The 18,846-nt window shown below is 38.5% G+C and overlaps 1 protein-coding gene across 5 annotated transcripts; it reads left to right on the top strand.

Moving 5' to 3' along the window:
- The first annotated feature begins 786 nt into the window (after positions 1-786).
- On the top strand, positions 787-15,008 carry LOC121863238 (DNA polymerase epsilon subunit 3-like). 5 transcript variants are annotated; one of them, XM_042361747.1, is made up of 3 exons: positions 787-903; positions 6,395-6,679; positions 12,998-15,008. In XM_042361747.1, the coding sequence occupies exons 2-3, from the start codon at positions 6,409-6,411 to the stop codon at positions 13,168-13,170; spliced, it is 444 nt and encodes a 147-aa protein (XP_042217681.1). In that variant the 5' UTR covers positions 787-903; positions 6,395-6,408; the 3' UTR covers positions 13,171-15,008. The 5 variants fall into 5 exon arrangements, with proteins under 5 accessions (XP_042217681.1, XP_042217678.1, XP_042217677.1 ...); XM_042361744.1 differs by lacking the exon at positions 787-903 and adding an exon at positions 910-999; XM_042361743.1 differs by lacking the exon at positions 787-903 and adding an exon at positions 1,149-1,305.
- The last annotated feature ends 3,838 nt before the right edge of the window (positions 15,009-18,846 follow it).

Raw genomic sequence — 18,846 nt, 5'->3', positions numbered from 1 at the left:
CCACCTTTTCTCTGTGGGTGTCGGTCACACGAGAATAACCCGTTATAGTACCCCGTTCTTTCCTCACACAACCAAACTGTGGAATGCTCTGCCTTCTTCTGTTTCCATACTTATACAATCTGTCTCACTTTAAAAAGCTAATTTTCTGGCATCTTCGTGGTGTAGATTAACACAGTACAACCTTTTTCTTCTCTATTTTCAATTTCTTTGTTATTTTTTCGCACCCCAGGCCCCGTTGTGGGTCGTTTGACCTGTGCCCGGGTGGGTTAATTCCAGTAAAAAAAAATACCGTGATAATTCCTATGGTAACTACTTAATTATGATGACAGCCTTACTGTATTGATTACCTTCCTTTGATGATCATCTTATTGTACTACTGTACTATTAACAAAGGCACCCCAAGACCCCCCAATAAACACAAAATTAAAATAAGTGAGGAAGCAGATATATGGTACATTTTTATAAGTACAAGTACTGTATTGAGCGCATAGGCGGACACAACAACCAGACATCATTGGAAGTAACAAGTTGTATTTCAGAATTTTTAAATGTTGATGGACTAGTGTAATCACTAGTCCTCAGCTGTCGAGGCTCGGTTGTAGCATTAATATTATTACAATAACGTTAAATGAAAATATATGTGAACATCTACGGTGGTTATATTATTTTTATTATTATATCCTTCTTTCCTAAGGAACAAACTAAAAATTGTGTACTGTATAAACTACTTATATACCAATTTATTGCGTGCATTCTTTCATTTACATCATTACTTTTAAGGTGTATTTTCAAATGCTCCTGTGTGTTTGATATGACATCAATTTATTTCATCATTATTCAAGCACACAACCAAACCTTATTTTTTTCTGCTGATTAATGATTTACTGTAATGAGGTAAACTAGGTAAGCCGTGTATATAATATTGGGCGGGAAAACAACCATTGTTTATATCTGTACCATACACAGTTGTGAGAACTTGCCAGACATTTTCGTGTTGCAGTAAGTTATACCATACCTATTGAACATGTGGATGAACCATTGCATTGTTTTATGATTCATGTTGACTTTCTTCAGATGTTCAAATTCAAGTGTAGTTGGTTGTGTTAATTTACTTACAATAATGAAATTTACGCCACTATCATAATAGGCGAAGTGGCTCCGTGGGCTGCGTGGTCGTGTTATTGCATTCTTCGAGTATATAATCCATTTCACTCAAGGAACTAACTCAGCACCAGCAGCACAACCTGTGTGTTAGGCTGCCACAACATCATACAGTAGAAGCCATTCCAAGATGCTGTTTGCTAGGTATTATCGTTTCGGTCATCCAGCTAATTTTAGGATTTTAAGTTTTGGAATCAGTACTTTAAACAATTCTAAGACACTTTTCGGTTAATAATAGGGTAAAGGTGTAGAAAAGGGTGACCACCAGAAGGAATTGTCCGAATTGGTTTAATTTTTTCTATACAATGATATGATATTAAACACAAAAATGGAAACGACAATGCATAGAATCTAATAGAACCTGTCCTAACATACCTAACCTATGGGTTTGTTAGGTCAGGTTCTATTAGGTTTATGCATTATCGTGTTAATTTATGTGTTAAACAACTTACCTAAATAGTGAGGTTGATATAAATCAGCAATAGCGAGGAGAAATACATGGAAGTGTTCACCATCATTTAGGAAACGTCTCTTGAACAGGGATTCAGTGAGGTAAACAACAAAAGTGGCGCTGGGAAAAGAATTGTGAAGCGGGACAGAGTAAATAAAAAGATTGTCAGGTTCTATTAGGTTCTATGCATTGTCGTTTCCATTTCTGTGTTTAATATGTTATTAGCATTATTTAGAAAAATAAATACAAAATAATGCATGGAACCTAATAAAACATGACATAACATACCCAACCTATGGGTATGTTAGGTCAGGTTCTATAAAGTTCTATGGATTTTCGTTTCCATTTTTGTGTTTAATATCATGATATTAGTGTGTAAATTTTTGTTTAACCAATTCGGACAATTCCTTCTGGTGGTCACCCTCTACTGCACCTTTAACATATACGACTAACCCGCCAGGGCTGCATAGCGCCAATGCGGCCGTATCATCTCAAATTTTACCATATCATAGTAAGTTCTTTCTGTTTAATATACCTTGGAAGTTATGTAAGGTTAGGTAGATTTGTTTGGTTTGGTTGGTTAGGTCTTTTCTTCGTACCCACAAATGTTAAGTAGCATTTATTTTAAAAAATTAAAATTTTTCAACATATTTCCACAAACTACAGCAGTCTCCATTATAATACAGGGTGTCTCAAAGGTCCTCATACTCAAAGTTTGGCAATTTATAGTGCAAGGGGGGACCTAGTTGAGGTGTATAAGCATCTCAGGGGGCACTACTCAGTTGAGTGTCCTTACTTGGAGCTGGCGGACGCTCACCCCACAAGGGGTCACAGCTCAAGATTGAAGAAGCCGCAAGTCCAGAAAACCGTGAGGGCAAACTTTTTCGGAGTGAGGGTTGTAAACTCTTGGAACAATCTACCAGAGAGTGTTGTGACGGCACCGAGTGTGAGCTCTTTCAAGAGAAGACTTGACCAACACTGGAGCGGGTTCAGGTACATTCAGGAGCCGGTGCATGCCAAGTATTTGCCAACAGTGCGTGACAGAGATGTGACCGATCGCCTGGGCGGCTAGCGAGCCGATCTTTTGGTGAAGAATATAAATGAAAAGAGACGTGACGGATCGCCCAAGCGGCTAACAAGCCGATCAGTGGCGAAGAGTATAAAAGTAAAAAAAAAGTAAAAGTAATGGCTAACGATAGCCATCCATGGTTTCACCTTAAATAACAAATAATAATTTAAAATTATAAAAATTTACCTGTGGTTTGTTTAATAATTATCCTGACAGTGATACAGCCAAAAACAGATCCACCAATCACAATCACCTTTACATACAGCCTTCCTTTACCAAGTATTGCCAGGTAAAATTGCGAGCACATGACGCAGGGTGGGGCGGGTGAATGAAAAGGTAAGTACTGTAATAACATATCAATCCCCCCTCCCCTCCCTCACAATCTATGCTGCTTTTTATCATTGTACTTTTATCATTCATGCAAAAATGCGTAAACTTTTACTTTTTAGTCCGAGTTCGTTAATCTAAGTGGTCCGAGTTGGTTATCCGAGATGGTCTGAGTTGGACTGTAGCCTTTTTTAAGACCCCCTCCCCCTCATCCAATAATAATGGAGGACCCCCAGTGAGAACCAGAGGTTTTGGGTGAGGGAAAATCATAAAAAAGTAGTAATTTGCAACAAATGAAGGTCAGAATAATCCCAAACCTAACCTAACCTATCCACCTGTGTATTTACCTTAATTAGACTCAGAAAACACGGATTTAGGGTCATCAGGGTCCTCCTCATCATCCAAAGGTCGCACTGGCCGCTGTTTCTCCGACTGTGGGGGGTAGACCTTGCTGGCAGTGACGAAGAACTGGTGTAAAAGCCTGTCTTCGCTGAACTGCATGATAAACAAGTAACATGCCAAGTACTGCTTGAAGTAGGCAAACTTGTTGCCAAGTCGCTTCAGCCACTCCTTGGATCCCTCCACAGACATTCGATGTTCTGTTTGTGGTGTTTCTCAGCTTTACAGCTACAAGGCTGGTTGCATGTCACGCAAGTAACCACAGTTGACAAAACACTATGTTGGAGAAATCTCCACGCTTCTCCATCCTTACCGTAATATTCTACATGAAATCTGGTGATGGCTTGGAAATAATTAATATCACAGCCATTGCATAATGAAGACATCTAGGAATTAAATTCAAAATACAAGCGGGTAGCGGCGGGGCCTATACCAAGCTGTGATTAGTTGATCCAAAATCATACCAACCAATCAATGTCCAAAGAACAACTGCACATGTGTCAGAGTTTAGCGCATGCGTGATGCAGCATAGTAACCAATAAATGAACACACGGGAGCTCTCGGATGGTGGTAACATCAATAAGAACTTAGAAAAAATACAATATTTTTCCAACATTTTATTGTGATTTTTTCTGTAAATAATCATGAATGGAAGAAATGCTCTAGAAGAAAATTTTCTTACAATTGTCAAAACTACTGATTCCAAAACTTAAATTTCTAATAATCGCCGGATGACTGAAACAATAATAATACCCAAATTTATTCCTGTCGCAAGTATGCTATAACCAAATTGCCCTTGGTGAACTGAGGAAAACTGTTGCTGAACTATGATTTTATTTGGAAAGAACTGCAGAGCATCAGTTGCACACATTTAAAGCTAATTTTTAGAAAATGTGGTATTATTTTAGTTTCAGTCGTCCAGGGAATTTAAGGAGGGTCTGGAGGGGGGAAGCCCTCCGGTTAGGTTAGATATAGTTCCTGGGTTCTGTGGCTAGGTTAGGTTAGGTTAGATTAGTTTGGATATCTAAATACTGTACAGGCCTGACCGAAACAAAAATTTTACCAAATATGTCAGCTCCTCAACCCAGCAACAAGACATCATCTTGCAAAGTAAATTAGAGGAGAGGCATTTATTGGGTTAATATTCAATAGTTGCCATGCATGGAACACTAAATTGATTCTTATACTGTATACGGAAGGACCTAGGTGTGTATGTTGACAATGAGCTGAAGTTCTCGGGCCATTGCGAGAAGAAGGTAAATCAGGCAAAAAAAATATTGGGTCTTTTAGAAGGTCGTTCAGATATCTAGACGCTCTGTCCCTCGTAACGATCTTCAAGAGTGAAGTGCTTCCCCCATCTGCAGTACTGTCACCAGTCTGGTCCCTGAGATATGCTAGGGACTGTCAGTTGGTTGAAAATGTTCAAAGGAGGGCCACCAGACTGGTGCCTGCACTTCGGCACCTCAGCTACCTTGAGAGATTGGAGCGCCGGAACTTGCCTAACTTATGCTACAGACGGGCAAGGAGTGACCTATTTGAGGTGTATAAGCATCTCAAGGGGCACTACTCAGTCGAGTGTCCTTACTTGTAGCTGGCGGACGCTCGCCCCACAAGGGGTCACAGCTCAAGATCGAAGAAGCCGCAAGTCCAAAAAACTGTGAGAGCAAACTTTTTCGGAGCGAGAGTTGTGAGCTCTTGGAACGATCTACCAGAAGTGTTGTGATGGCATTGAGTGTGACCTCTTTTAAGACAAGACTTGACCAACACTGGAGCAGGTTCAGGTACATTCAGGAGCTGGTGCATGCCCAGTACTTGCCAACAGTGCGTAACAGAGAAGTGACCGATCGCCCAAGCGGCTAACGAGCCGATCAGTGGTGAAGAGAATAAAAGTAAAAAAAGGAAAAAGTTAGCACGAGAAGGACTTTATTGAATTGCAGGACATGAAAGAAGAGGGGAATAACGGGGTAAAAACAGTACAAAATTTATATACTGTAGCAGTAAATTCATGTTTATGTGCTTTGTAGGTGAAGAAATTATTTCCTGCAATTATGGTGCCGTTGGATCTTCCGTAGCGACTGTGTTTTGGTTCACATCATCTACTATATAGGAGTGTCTGCAGTCTTTGTTTACATGTCAAGAATGGGTAAAGAAAGGGAATGACAATGAAAAATGGAAAGGTTGCTAATAGCTCTGAAATAGTTGCAGAAATAATTAGCATCCGACAGTTTTGGCTAGACAGTGATGACCAAGTTGACGAATGCAATTGTGATGGAATGTAATGTTCTTGCTGATTGGTTGAAGAATGTGGTAATAAAGAAAAGGTAATGCACTTAAATGTGAAAACTACAGGGGCCTGAAGCTGTTAGAGAAGTAATGAGAGTTATGGAAAGAATGATCAAGGAATTGATAGGAGAGGCAATATTTTTGGCCATTCATCTACAAGAGAATTATCTGGCGAAGGAGAAAAAGTTGTACAGTACTTTGCATTTGTATTCGTATATGGGGGAATCCTTCACAGGCCATTGGCCTCCTTCCCCTGACATGCCCACTTTTAAATCAGGTGGCTGTTAGGTTAAAAAGATCTGACGGGTAGGAAATATGGTTTAGGCATGTGGAAAGAATGGAGGAAAATACCTTGGTCAAGAGATGCTTGAGATTGATTGTGGAGTAAAGGACAACTAAGGTTAGGCTAAGGATGACATGGGGAGAGGTTGAGATAAGTGACATCAAAGAGAACCTGACAAGAGAGGCTATAAGAGACTGGGCAGTATGGAGAGCTGCCATCAAGTTATAATGGCTAACCCGTTCAAGTCTGGAAAATGTTTGTAAAATGGTGATGATGATAATGATGACTCTGTTGTATTTTATACCTGTACTTGATGAATGCTGCTGTTTCCATGATACCTTCAGTTTGTATCCACAACTTGTAAATCAAGGATTGATTATGTTGTATGTGTTTTTTGTTTACAATATATATTTTTTTCCAGATAATTATTGAAATATGGCTGAACGGCCTGAGGATCTGAATCTGCCCAATGCAGTAATTACTCGCATTATAAAAGATGCACTGCCTGATGGCATCGCTGTAGCCAAGGAGGCTCGCAGTGCCATTGCCAAAGCTGCATCAGTTTTTGTCCTGTACACCACCTCAACAGCTAACAGTTTAGCTCAGAAAAACAAAAAGAAAACTGTGAGTGCACAGGATGTGTTTGCTGCCATGAAAGAGATGGAGTTTGATAAGTTTATTGAACCATTACAAGAAAGCTTAGAAGGTAAGATTTTTCTTTTCACCCTCCCCTCCATAAATATGTTGGTACAGGTATCATCAATTACTATTATCTAATTTCCAATTTAATAGCAAATTGGAGTCATGCCAGTCTTGTAGTTGTTAACTTTATGAACTTTAGCCGGAATATAATTTTTTTCCACCACTTATTATTTATTTTATTTATATGTATGTAAAACCTCACTAAGGCGGACTAATTGGGGGAAAGGGGTGTCCGGGATAAGAGGTTGTCCACCTTATAGCAAACTTTTCCAAAAAGACCACCATATAAAAAAAAAACGAGTGCAACACCAATGTATCCAATTTTTATGAAAGAAATAGGTGTTTTTTAAACAAAATTAATTTTAAAAAGTTATATACCTAAAGTACTGTAGTACACTTACTTATAGCTCACTGATAAGGTCTTCGGCTTAACTTTCTCACCACTCTTATGTTAATTTTTCAATAATAATGCAACAAATATGAATGCTACTTCAGCCTACGGTGAATGTACTAAATGTACAAAAACTATTAATGATGCCATAAAAAACACCAAAAATACAGTATACTGTACTCTATTTAGGAAAAACTTTTGTGTGAATTTTCCTCCTGTAGCCATAGTTTTCTTAAAATAATATATACATTACCAGAAAAAGTGAGGAATAAATAAAAATAATACCAACAAAAAATAATGTACTGTATTGCCAAATCAGCAAATAAAAGCCAAATGAAAGATAGTAACGAAGATCAGCTGGGAAGTCGATTCTCTGGTAACACACACACACATTGGTTCCTCGGTTAACGAACACAATTCGTTCCACAGAGTCGTTCGTTAACCGAATCTATTATTTCAATGGGATATTGGGTAATTGGTTCCAACTCACAGAAAAGTGCATACAAAGTATAAACAAAATGCAGTAAAGTACTGTACACTTACTTTGAGGTGTGTATGTAGAATGTTGCTGGTTGATGATGATGTTGATGGGAATTAGAAGTGGGGGGTGGAGGAGGAGAAGGGAGAAGAGAAGCATTTTAATGCGAGTCATCTTCCATAATAATGTCAGAAACCTCTGGACTGACAGATTCTCTAACATGAAAATCCTCTCCTTTTTAGAGAGGAACACTGAGGGGAATCATCTTTCTCATCCATGCTTGATGCAGTAATTTCACCAATGAAATTTTAAGTTCACTACCTGTAATTAAAGATTATTTTATTTAAATCAACACTGCACTGCGCTATATATTATCAATATGTTAACTAAATTTTAGAATGACCAATAATTTTAATGTAAAAACGTAAAAATACTCTGTATTCAAGAGACCAACAAACACGATGTTTCCTACACTGTAAACAGACGCTTTGGCGGGTGAGTCAAGAAGCTGATGGGCGCACAAAAAAATAGTTCCCTGTACTGCATATATTATCAATATGTTAACTAAATTTTAAAACGACTAATAATTTTAAAATAAAAAATGAAAAAATATTAAAGAGCACGACCTTCTTCATATTTACTCCACTGGAAACGAATGTAAACATAGAACCGATTACTGTATTGGCGGACCAGCCGATCAGCTGATGCGCACAATAAAACGTGTTTGTCGTAAGGATTTCGTAAATCGAAGTTTTGTTCGTTAATCGAACTGAAACTCCTTATGGGAGCCAGTTCGTTAACCGAACCGTTCGTTAACCGAGGGACCACTGTATATATATATATATATATAATATATATAATATATATAATATATATAATACAGTAGTACCCCGCTTAACGCGGTCAATAAAACCCACAAGGTACCATGTTAAGTGAAAACCGCGCTAAGTGAACAACAGAACATATGGGATTAATTCCAATAGAAACTGGCCCGATCCCCAAACTCCACTTTTTCCGACACAATACCTATGTTCTAGTAAAAATAACATCTTAATTTTATGATGGTACATGCACACAATTAATACTTAAGAGAAATAGAGAAATACAGTCGCCAAGTTAATGTCCATTCAAATAATGGACTCGACTCCCTCCCCCTCTTCTCACACTACACTGCTGGCTCTTCCCTCTGAGAAATTTTTGGGGGAAAACCACTAAATTTTAATAAATAATACCTCAAACTAAAGTTAGGATAATACAATTGACATTGCTGGATTCCTTGTAAGACCAGGAATATTTTGAATATAAACGTCATATATTTTGCACAAAAAATAACATATTTACTCAGAGTAAACATTATATCTAAAATTTGTATGTCTAATGCAAAATCTATGATGTTTATATTCAAAATGATCACCAAATTGTAAGAATTCCAGCAATGTAAATTATATTCTGACCGGGTAATTTGTATGAATTTTATGAGCTAAAACAAATATCTTCAGTTAATAAAAAAAAAAAATATTCTTCAAACAGTAACAGATGGTCGGTCGGTCCCTCACTCCCCCCCACCAACCTTGTCCCTACCAGATGTGTGGGAAAACCAGAATATTTACCTTTTTAGTAATAAATAATTCCTCAAACTAAAGTTAGGATAATATAATTGACAGTGCTGGATTCCTTGTAAGACCAGGAATATTTTAAATACAAATATCATATATTTTGCACAAAAAATAACATATTTACTCAGAGTAAACATTATATCTAAAATTTGTATGTCTTATGCAAAATCTATGATGTGTATATTCAAAATGATCACCATATTGTAAGAATTCCAGCAATGTAAATTATATTCTGGCCGGGTAATTTGTATGAATTTTATGAGCTAAAACAGGCAGTCAGGCAGGGTGGCGGGTGTGGGGTGGGGCGAATCTAAAAATAGCTCTAGAGCCGGACACTCACCGCGTATACGTGGAAAAAACCCGCGTTAAGTGAAAGTTAGGCTCTGGCGAGGCACCGCGTATACGGTAAAACGCGCTAAGCAAAACCGCGTTAAGCAGGGTAATACTGTGTGTGTGTGTGTATATATATATATATATATATATATATATATATATATATATATATATATATATATATATATATATATATATATATATATATATATATATATATATATATATATACATATATATACACATATATATATACACATATACATATACATATATACATATATACATACAGTGGGGTATGCTATAACGAACGTAATTGGTTCCAGAACCTCGTTCGTTATAGGATTAATCCGTTCCAGGCCCCCAAATACAACCGCTTAACACTGAAAAAATTCTGTGGAAAATGTAAAAAATACGGTAGTTTATCTTACCTTAGTGTTATTCAGCATGCAGGTACCCCTAAACACTGGCACATCACTATCACTTCCACTGGGAGTCTTGGCTTTAAGGTCCTCAAACAATTGTTTAGCCTTCTCACAAATTATAGCTTCACTAATGTTACCACCTGCCATTTCTTTCTCCTTTATCCACACTAAGAGTAAATTTTCCATCTCTTCAATCACATTACACCTTGCTTTGCTAAGTCTAAAGTTTCCCTTAGCCACTTGCACAGTTTTTAACTCCTCTTTATTCTTCAAAATCGTACATATAGTCGATTTAGCCATCCCATATTCATCACTAAGTTTCGCAATGCTTCTTCCATTCTCACGTTTCTTTATAATTTCGTTCTTAGTTTCAAGGGTTATTAGCTTTCTCACTCGCTTTGGACAATTCATTGTTACAATTGTATACTTGTATAACAAAATAGTTATACAAATAACGCGAATTTCCACATCAAAAGACGAAATTTCAACAATAACAGTGGTGCACTGGCTACACAATGAGACAAAGATGGCGTCTGACGCTCTTGTTGTGGGTCGCGGTACAACAATATTCATGCGCCAGGCGAAATAGTCCGGTATTCATCCGCGTTCGTTGTAGGAGTTGCGTTCGTTATAGCATTCTCAATTTTATAGGTAAAACCGTTCGTTATAGGAATATTCGTAGTAGGATCCGTTCGTTATAGCATACCTATATATATATATATATATATATATATATATATATATATATATATATATATATATATATATATATATATATATATATATATATATATATATATATATATATATATATATATATATATATATAATATATATATATATATATATATATATATATATATATACTACATATATATGTATATATGTGTATGTATGTATGTATGTATGTATGTATATATATATATATATATATATATATATATATATATATATATATATATATATATATATATATATATATATATATATATATATATATATATATATATATATATATATATACACAGGTAGTTCTCCTATAACGCGATAATTGTGTTCATGTAAAATATCGTGTTATAGAAAATCGCGTAATAGAAATAACAGGGCTTATGGAGAAAATAGGGTTAGGTGCAGATTACTCGAAATCGAAAAAATTTAGTAGTTAGCCTAATACAAAGGATAGCACAGTCTAAATAAATGTTACATTCATATCTAATAATGAAATTATACAGTAAATGTAACACTTTAGTTGAGGGGGGAGAAGGGTGATTTTGAGGTTGATAAAATCGAGCTTCTCTTCAAGTGTTATATCCTTTCTTTTATGATCATCACCGGGAATTCTATCACCAGAACGCTTCTCGTTGATATTCTTTACTATATTCACAGTTAATACAGTGGGGTATGCTATAACGAACGAAACTCCTACAACAAACATTATTTATTTATTTATTTATTTTTTTCTAATTTATTGTTTTTTTATTACAAATATTAATGATATTCTTTATTTCAGGGGTTTAGATGCATATTTATGCACTTTTTTACAATTTTTACAATTTTATATTATATTTTTCAGTGTTAAGTGGTTGTATTTGGGGGCCTGGAACGGATTAATCCTATAACGAACGAATGCTATAACAAACAAGGTTCTAGAACCAATTAGATTCGTTATAGCATACCCCACTACCTCAAAATTGGAGAAATAGTAAGCAAAAATCGCGTTATAGCAAACAAGCGTTCGCGTTATACAAATATCGTTCCTAATTCATAAATCGCGTTAGAGCAAATTCGTGTTATCAAAACACGCGTTATAGCAGAACTCACTGTATATATATATATTATGATTTTTTAGCCCTTTTAAAACAATGATCAACAAACAATGAAGGGTACCCAAGTTTTTGTGCAATGGACTGAATGTGTTTCAGTTCTTCATCAATAAATTTAGCGTCACAAATACGCAAACATCTCAAAAACATAGCAGAAAAAACTGGCATTTTAGTAGACTCCAGGTGACTCAATAAAAAAATGTATGAAACTCTACCTTGGTAGGCTTTCTGTACACCTTAAATTTATAGTTATGACCATTTCTAATGATAAGCATATCAAGAAATGGAAGGGATCCATTTATTTCTCTTTCAATTTTGACAGTTATATAGGACAGACTGGGAAAGCATTGCAACTCCGAATTAAACAGCACAAGTACAATATCAGAACAGCATCTGAAAGCAGTGCCTTGTTCGTTCATGTTAGGAACAATAATCTTCCCATGGTTGGGAAAACAACTTAGAAGTGTACAAATCATCATGTGTCACAGAAAGACTTCTGGTTGAAGCTAGTTTAATATGGGAATTGAATTCTATAAACCTTAGTGATGGTCAGTACAAAACTAATAATATGTTACACAAATTTATTTGTCAGTGGCCCAAAGTTAAAAATGCTTTTAAAGCATTGGAGGAAGATGTAGGATAGATGATTAGTGGGTCTCATATTTTTGACCTGACTTAACTTGACTTGTCACATTGCCCTTTCTCTTAATCTCCTTTGCGCGTGTGGTGATGTTGCTGTGCGGATTAGTGGATGTCATGTTTATGACCTGACCTCATGTTTAGTAGTGTCACCCTGTGTACTTATACCTCTCTCTGTCCATGTAATTCAGTTGCCTCTGAAGTTGTCTTGAATAAAGACGAAAGCTAAGGTGCTCCATTGTTTCTCTTTTCCCTGTGATTATATATATATATACTGTATATACTACAGTATATAATTTGCCTACAATTTTTAGTTTAAATGTTACAGTGTATAGTTACAGCTACAGTACTGTACTTTTAGGGTGAATCTAGAGATCTGAACAGAGGCTTCACAGCAAGTTTTTGAGGCTTTTTTTTGTATATTTTAGGCCTGGCACAAAAAAAAACTATCTGGCAACCCCTATGTCCCAACCATGCTGGATAAATGGTCCCATACCTGTACAATATATATAAACCAGAGATCAGCTTGATTATTTTTTAGAATTTAAGCTTAGAGTGAAATGTAAAGTGGAAATTTAAAGTTGATTTTCCTTGACTCTCTTAACTCTAATTGACAGTGCACAAGAAGTCTCAACAAAGCAAAAAGGAACAAAAAGAAGCCAAAGCTAAAGCCAAGAAAGCTGAAGAATCGGAAAAGAACACAAGTATGGCTGAAGTGGTTCTCATGGATGCTTCTCATACTTGTACAGAAATTGGTGTAGAGCTACAAAATACAGAGACTATGGACTAACCACACAAAGAAAATGCTGTAGAATATGAATAAATGACTAGTACGTACCTTTAATTTGTAATATATTGAAATAAGAAAATGACTAAAAGGCATGTGTGTGTATGTTAGGAAAGATCTGAACACTGAATTTAGTTCATTCCTAATGGTATCATAAGTAAATTTACCTTTAAATGCTATGTAACCCAGATGAATTTCATAAGTCACGATTAGGAAATTGGTATGCCAGATGTGGTGTGTATTCTTAATGGTCACACTATCAAACAGTGGAAAGAATGGTACCCATCTAGAGAGAAGATGGGGTACCTAGTCTTTGGGTCTCATTCATATGGGATTTTAAGTGCCCTGTCTTTTTTTTAAGGTGTTCCTCATCAAGCTGAGTCCATCATCTTTTGTTTTTGAAACATTTCATGATAAGAAATTTGTGATCATGATTGCATAATTTTGAAGACTGAATTTGTAGTAGTGGCATTCTTTTTTACATGTAATTTCAGCAATATGGATTTGCATCAATCATAACATTAATTTAATTGGTTTATATATATAATGTTGAGCCTACAGCATATTAAACCACTATTAATTGAGACTAACAGGAGTAAGTTGAGGTTTTGGTATTTTGAAAATTTTTGGATTTTCTGGGGAAGTGTTTTCTGGGGCATGAAGTAAAACCATCAGCCATTTTCAGTAGAGTACTGTATATATTTATGGTCGTTTTATAAACATTAATTCATATCCATTACAGTAAACATTAAGCGAAGTAACTTTATGTACAAAATCATGAAAGCTAAACTATTTCACACCCTTGGGGTGAGGTTGTAGAGAGGAGAAGGGGTATTTAGTTAAGCTTGGAGTGATTGTTGTCTTGGGACTTGTTAGTTGGTATGTTCAATTTCAAGTCAGAAATGTTTGGTCCCCCTGTCTCTGTCTTTTTACTTTTATCCTCTTCGCCGCTGATCGGCTCGTTAACCGTTTGGGCGATCAATTATTATGTCTATTATGCACGGTTGGTAAGTCTGTTTTTGAAAGAGCTCATACTTGGTGCTGTCCCAACACTGGCTAAAAGGAAGTGTAGTATCTATGGGATGGACATAAAATTAGAAGTTACATGTCGTAAGAAAGGTAGTGAGCATGTCTCAATAAACTACTTTCACTGAAACGAGTGTGTAAGTGAGTGGTTAGGTAGCTTGCGCCGCATCAACACACCGACCCCAAGCGACTTTTACTACCTTAAATAAGTTGTAAAGTTAAATATTTTCATAAAATAATGTGTAATCAAATGTTTAACAAATGTTTCTAAGGTATATATATGTAACTGTTAAACGATACCAAATTAAACTTTATGAGGGTCACTTATAATGTGATGGTCCCGCTTAGACCCTATTCCTATTAATTCCTCTTTATAAGTGGTTTCATTATCAGTGGCTTTTTTCTGGTCCTTATTAACCACTTATAATGAGGACCCCCTGTATGTTTAAGTTTTCTGGGAACCTCCCTTTTTATGCCCAGATGAACATGACACTCAAGTCTCTAGCCACCAAAGTAATGCCTTATCTTTATAGAACTGAGATATGGGTTTTTTTATTTTATTTTTTTTTTTGGAAACTTCACCACATAATTTTTTTCGTGGGTGTGTTTTTCCCATAAGAATTTATATCTGTTGTTATTTGGCTGATTATTTTTGTAAGAGTTTCATAATAAAGGAATTCAAGTAACTTTTGTTATAATTATTCTATTATTAAACTTGTAAAACTAATGATACAGTAGACCTTTGCCATTCATGGTTTTACTGTTTTGACTTCATGGTGCATTCCATCAAAAAAAAATAAAGAAAAAATATTGGTTGGAGATACTTTTACTTCTTTTATCCTCTTTGCCACTGTTCAACACCATTATACTGTACCAATAAATAAATAACATTATGATAGGCAGACACCGGGGCTTGCTGGCTGGTCAGCTGTTCGCATATGTAGACAAACTCAATAACTCAACTGGGGTTGAGTGGGATTTTTTTATCTTTTGGAAAATTTATTATTTTATGATAATATTTCATTAACATAGCACCAAATGAGCCTATCCCTGGGAGGACAAATGTGGAACTAAAACAGGGAGAGCAGGCATAGCCTGTTCTGACTGGTGCTTCTCAAGCAACTCTTGTTGCTTCCCCAAGGTATTCATAGCATCATCAAGTTCAGCTTGGAATTCATTAGAAACTGGTATTGGATCACCTGAGGCTTCAGTCGCCACCACCACCTTATCATCATACAACAACCCACTGTAACTACACAAACAACAGTTACAGTGCACACCCTCAAGAATTACTCGGAATACGACAACTGAACAAGGATTGAAAGTGTACTGGACCAGTTCATATAAATTTAATATACGCCTCCATTAATATACATGGTCAATATTGACAACTACCTGTACTGTATGCTGCCAATGAGTTATTTGTTTTGATGTTTATACTCTTACTATATTTTTATATATTTTCATAAGTGAGTTTTGATATGATCTTTTTTGGGGGGTTAGGTTAACCTAAGTTGACCTTTTAAATAAACACTTTAACACATCTGCGATAACTACGACAGTGTCCACTATAAAACACAGTGAAATTGCGGCGTTTTTAAATTCACTTTCTATAAAAAAATCAGCGGCGGTGTAGTCGCCAATACACTAATCACAATATATATATATATATATATATATATATATATATATATATATATATATATATATATATATATATATATATATATATATATATATATATATATATATATATATATATATATATATATACACACACAGAAAATGCCATTGTGAGTTGAGTTTCCCTTCTTACCTCCATCCTTAGTGCGAGATCTCCTAAGTGTATGTATGTATGTGAGCCATACAAAGAAAAAATAGACAAACGCAAAGAGAAATTTGACAACTGGCCACGTACACTGTGCTACAATTGATGACCCCGGAGTGACGCACTCGCACAAGGATGAATGAGAAACGGTTCTCTCTTCCAGTCTTTAACCACAACATCGAGGACTGGATAATTCACATGGAGGAAGCTATCACCGGCTCAACAGCTAAAGACGAGCAAAAGTACGTTGCCCTGGTCTGTTCCTTGCCCACAGAAGTCGCCACGCAAGTCTCAAAAATCATCACCAACCCCCCAGCTGACAACAAATTCGCGCTCTACGAGATGCTCTGAAGAGGCGATACCAGCGGCCTAGTGCCAGTCTCCTGCAAGACCTATCAAGTCTACCCCTCGGCAACTCAACACCTGCACGTCACTGGGACGAGATGCGTAGACTGAACTCCCGCCACACGGACAGGCTTCCCGAAACTGTCCTGCGCCAGCTTCACGCACAGAAGCTCCCCGCAGAAGTTCGCCTCGCCCTGTCCGCACTGGACTACTCTGCAACCGCTGCGACTTACGCAGCCACGGCAGACAGAGTATTCCATGAATACACTACTATGCGCCATGCTGCCGCGGACAACTCTGCGGCCACACCGTCACTTACCTCCGATCTTGTCAACCGGTTCAACGCTCCTCAGTCGAGCAACATCTCACAAGACATGAGGTACCTGCTACAGTCTCTACACCGCAGGATGGACACCCTCGAGCCTCTCATATGGACTCGAGGCTTTTACAGCATTCACCACTATCAAGCAGCACATCACACACCTTACCTTGCTGGCTCACCCTGCCCCCAACGCCCGGACCACTCTCACAACAGACGCTTCTACTGCCGTGGGCGCCGTCTTACAACAGGAGATCAAAGGAACCCTCATGCTCATTGCCTTCTCACAGCAGCTTCAACCACCTCAATTCAAGTACAGCCCCTCGTCCACGCCTACACTTCAGCCTCCCAGACACATACACTTCGTGTTCTTCGCCACTTGGCTTACATCTCGGAGTTCACCAGGGGCAGCCACAACGAGATCGCCGACACCCTATCTGAGTTGTATATCCAGCATTCTTCCCTCATCTTCACCCATGGATTACAGACAGCTCGCCGTAGCTCAAGAGAATGACGAAGACCTTGCAGCATACTAGACATCTTCCTCAGGTCTCACCCTCCAAGAACTCCCTGTTCCCGGCACGAACATCAAATTGTGGTGTGACATGTCCTGTGGGCAGCCTAGACCGTTAGTGCCTCACATCCACCGCCGCGCCATCTTCGACTGCATCCATGGTCTCAGCCACCCAAGTGTACGGGCCCCCCAGCGCCTTCGCATGCAACGTGTCGTCTGGCCTGGGAAAAAGGCTGATACTCGGAAATGGGCTGCCCAGTGCCTGGCCTGCCAGTCCTCTAAGATACATTGACACATACAGGCTCCCTTAGAAACCTTTCCTGTACCCAATGGACTCTTCCAGGTAGTGCACCTTGACATCATGGGACCTCTTCTAGCATCCTGCGGCAACAACTAAATCTTCACCTGCATCGACTATTTCACCAGGTGGACAGAAGCCATTCCCATGCCCAATGCTTCAGCAGAGTCAGCCGTCCGCGCCTTCCTGTCTGGTTGGGTCTCCCGTTTCGGTCCTCCCACTACTATCATCAGTGACCGAGGAGCCCAGTTTGAGTCACAACTCTGGCATAGTCTCCTACAGTTCCTCGGCACTTCCAGGCACCGCACTACTGCTTACCACCCTCAATCCAACAGCGTGGTAGAGCGGTTTCATCGACAGCTGAAGGACGCCATCAAGGTACAGCACGACCCCTACAGCTGGACGGATGCTTTACCCTTAGTGCTCATTGGCATCCGTGCATCACACAAAGAGGACATGGACTGCAGCCCATCAGATCTCACCCTAGACTAGCTCCTCTGCCTACCCGGGGACTTCTCACTTACTCCTGACCTCGATCACTTCACTCCTGCTGCCCGTCACGACCTACTGCAAACACTACGACAAGCTGTTTCTGCAATCAAAGCTACTGCCCCATGCCAGCCTTCCCATCGCCCTGAACACATCCCTCCTGCACTATTCAACACCGAGTATGTCTTCGTCAGGCGCGATGCTCACTGCAACCCACTTCAACGCCCTTACGACGGATCCTTACCAGTTTTTGCACGATCAGCGAAGTTCCTGACGATCATTCGCAATGGCAGACACGACACCGTCAGCATAGATCGAGTGAAGACAGCCGCCTTACCCAATGGGCCCCCAGCCCAGCATTAGCCCCAACAAACCACGCCTGCACCAGTCTGCTCGTAGTTGCCACTTGCAGCACCACCTTGTCCACTACATTTCTGGGTACCCTCTCTTCATCCTCGGGTACCCACTGCTCCTGACGAGGACCCTGCATCCGGCCCTATGGATCTAGACACCCCACCCGGCTCCCCTGAGGACTTTGCACCTGCCGCGAGAGAAGCACCATATTCCTCGCCTGTTCAACCTTCTCTTATCTATAACCCTCCTTCTCCCACTGATTTCATGTCACTAGACGGAGTCGTCACCCGTAGCGGCCGAGTGGTTTACACCCTCGCCCGTTATGTCTTACATGTGGGATACAACCCTGCCAACAACAAGTTTCCTGCAGCGCTCGGAGGGGAAGGGGAGTATTGTAGTGGATACTCTCCCCTACAACTGCTGGTTGATCACTTGCCGTCTGCTTACCAGCCAATCAGCAGCGACTTTCACAGACCGGGCCTCACTCTTGGACTTCGCGGTGATTG

This window comes from Homarus americanus, unplaced genomic scaffold (genome assembly GCF_018991925.1).
Source record: "Homarus americanus isolate GMGI-L3 unplaced genomic scaffold, GMGI_Hamer_2.0 scaffold46197, whole genome shotgun sequence".
NCBI classification, from domain to species: Eukaryota; Metazoa; Arthropoda; class Malacostraca; order Decapoda; family Nephropidae; genus Homarus; species Homarus americanus.
This window is presented reverse-complemented; position numbering and strand designations above follow the sequence as displayed.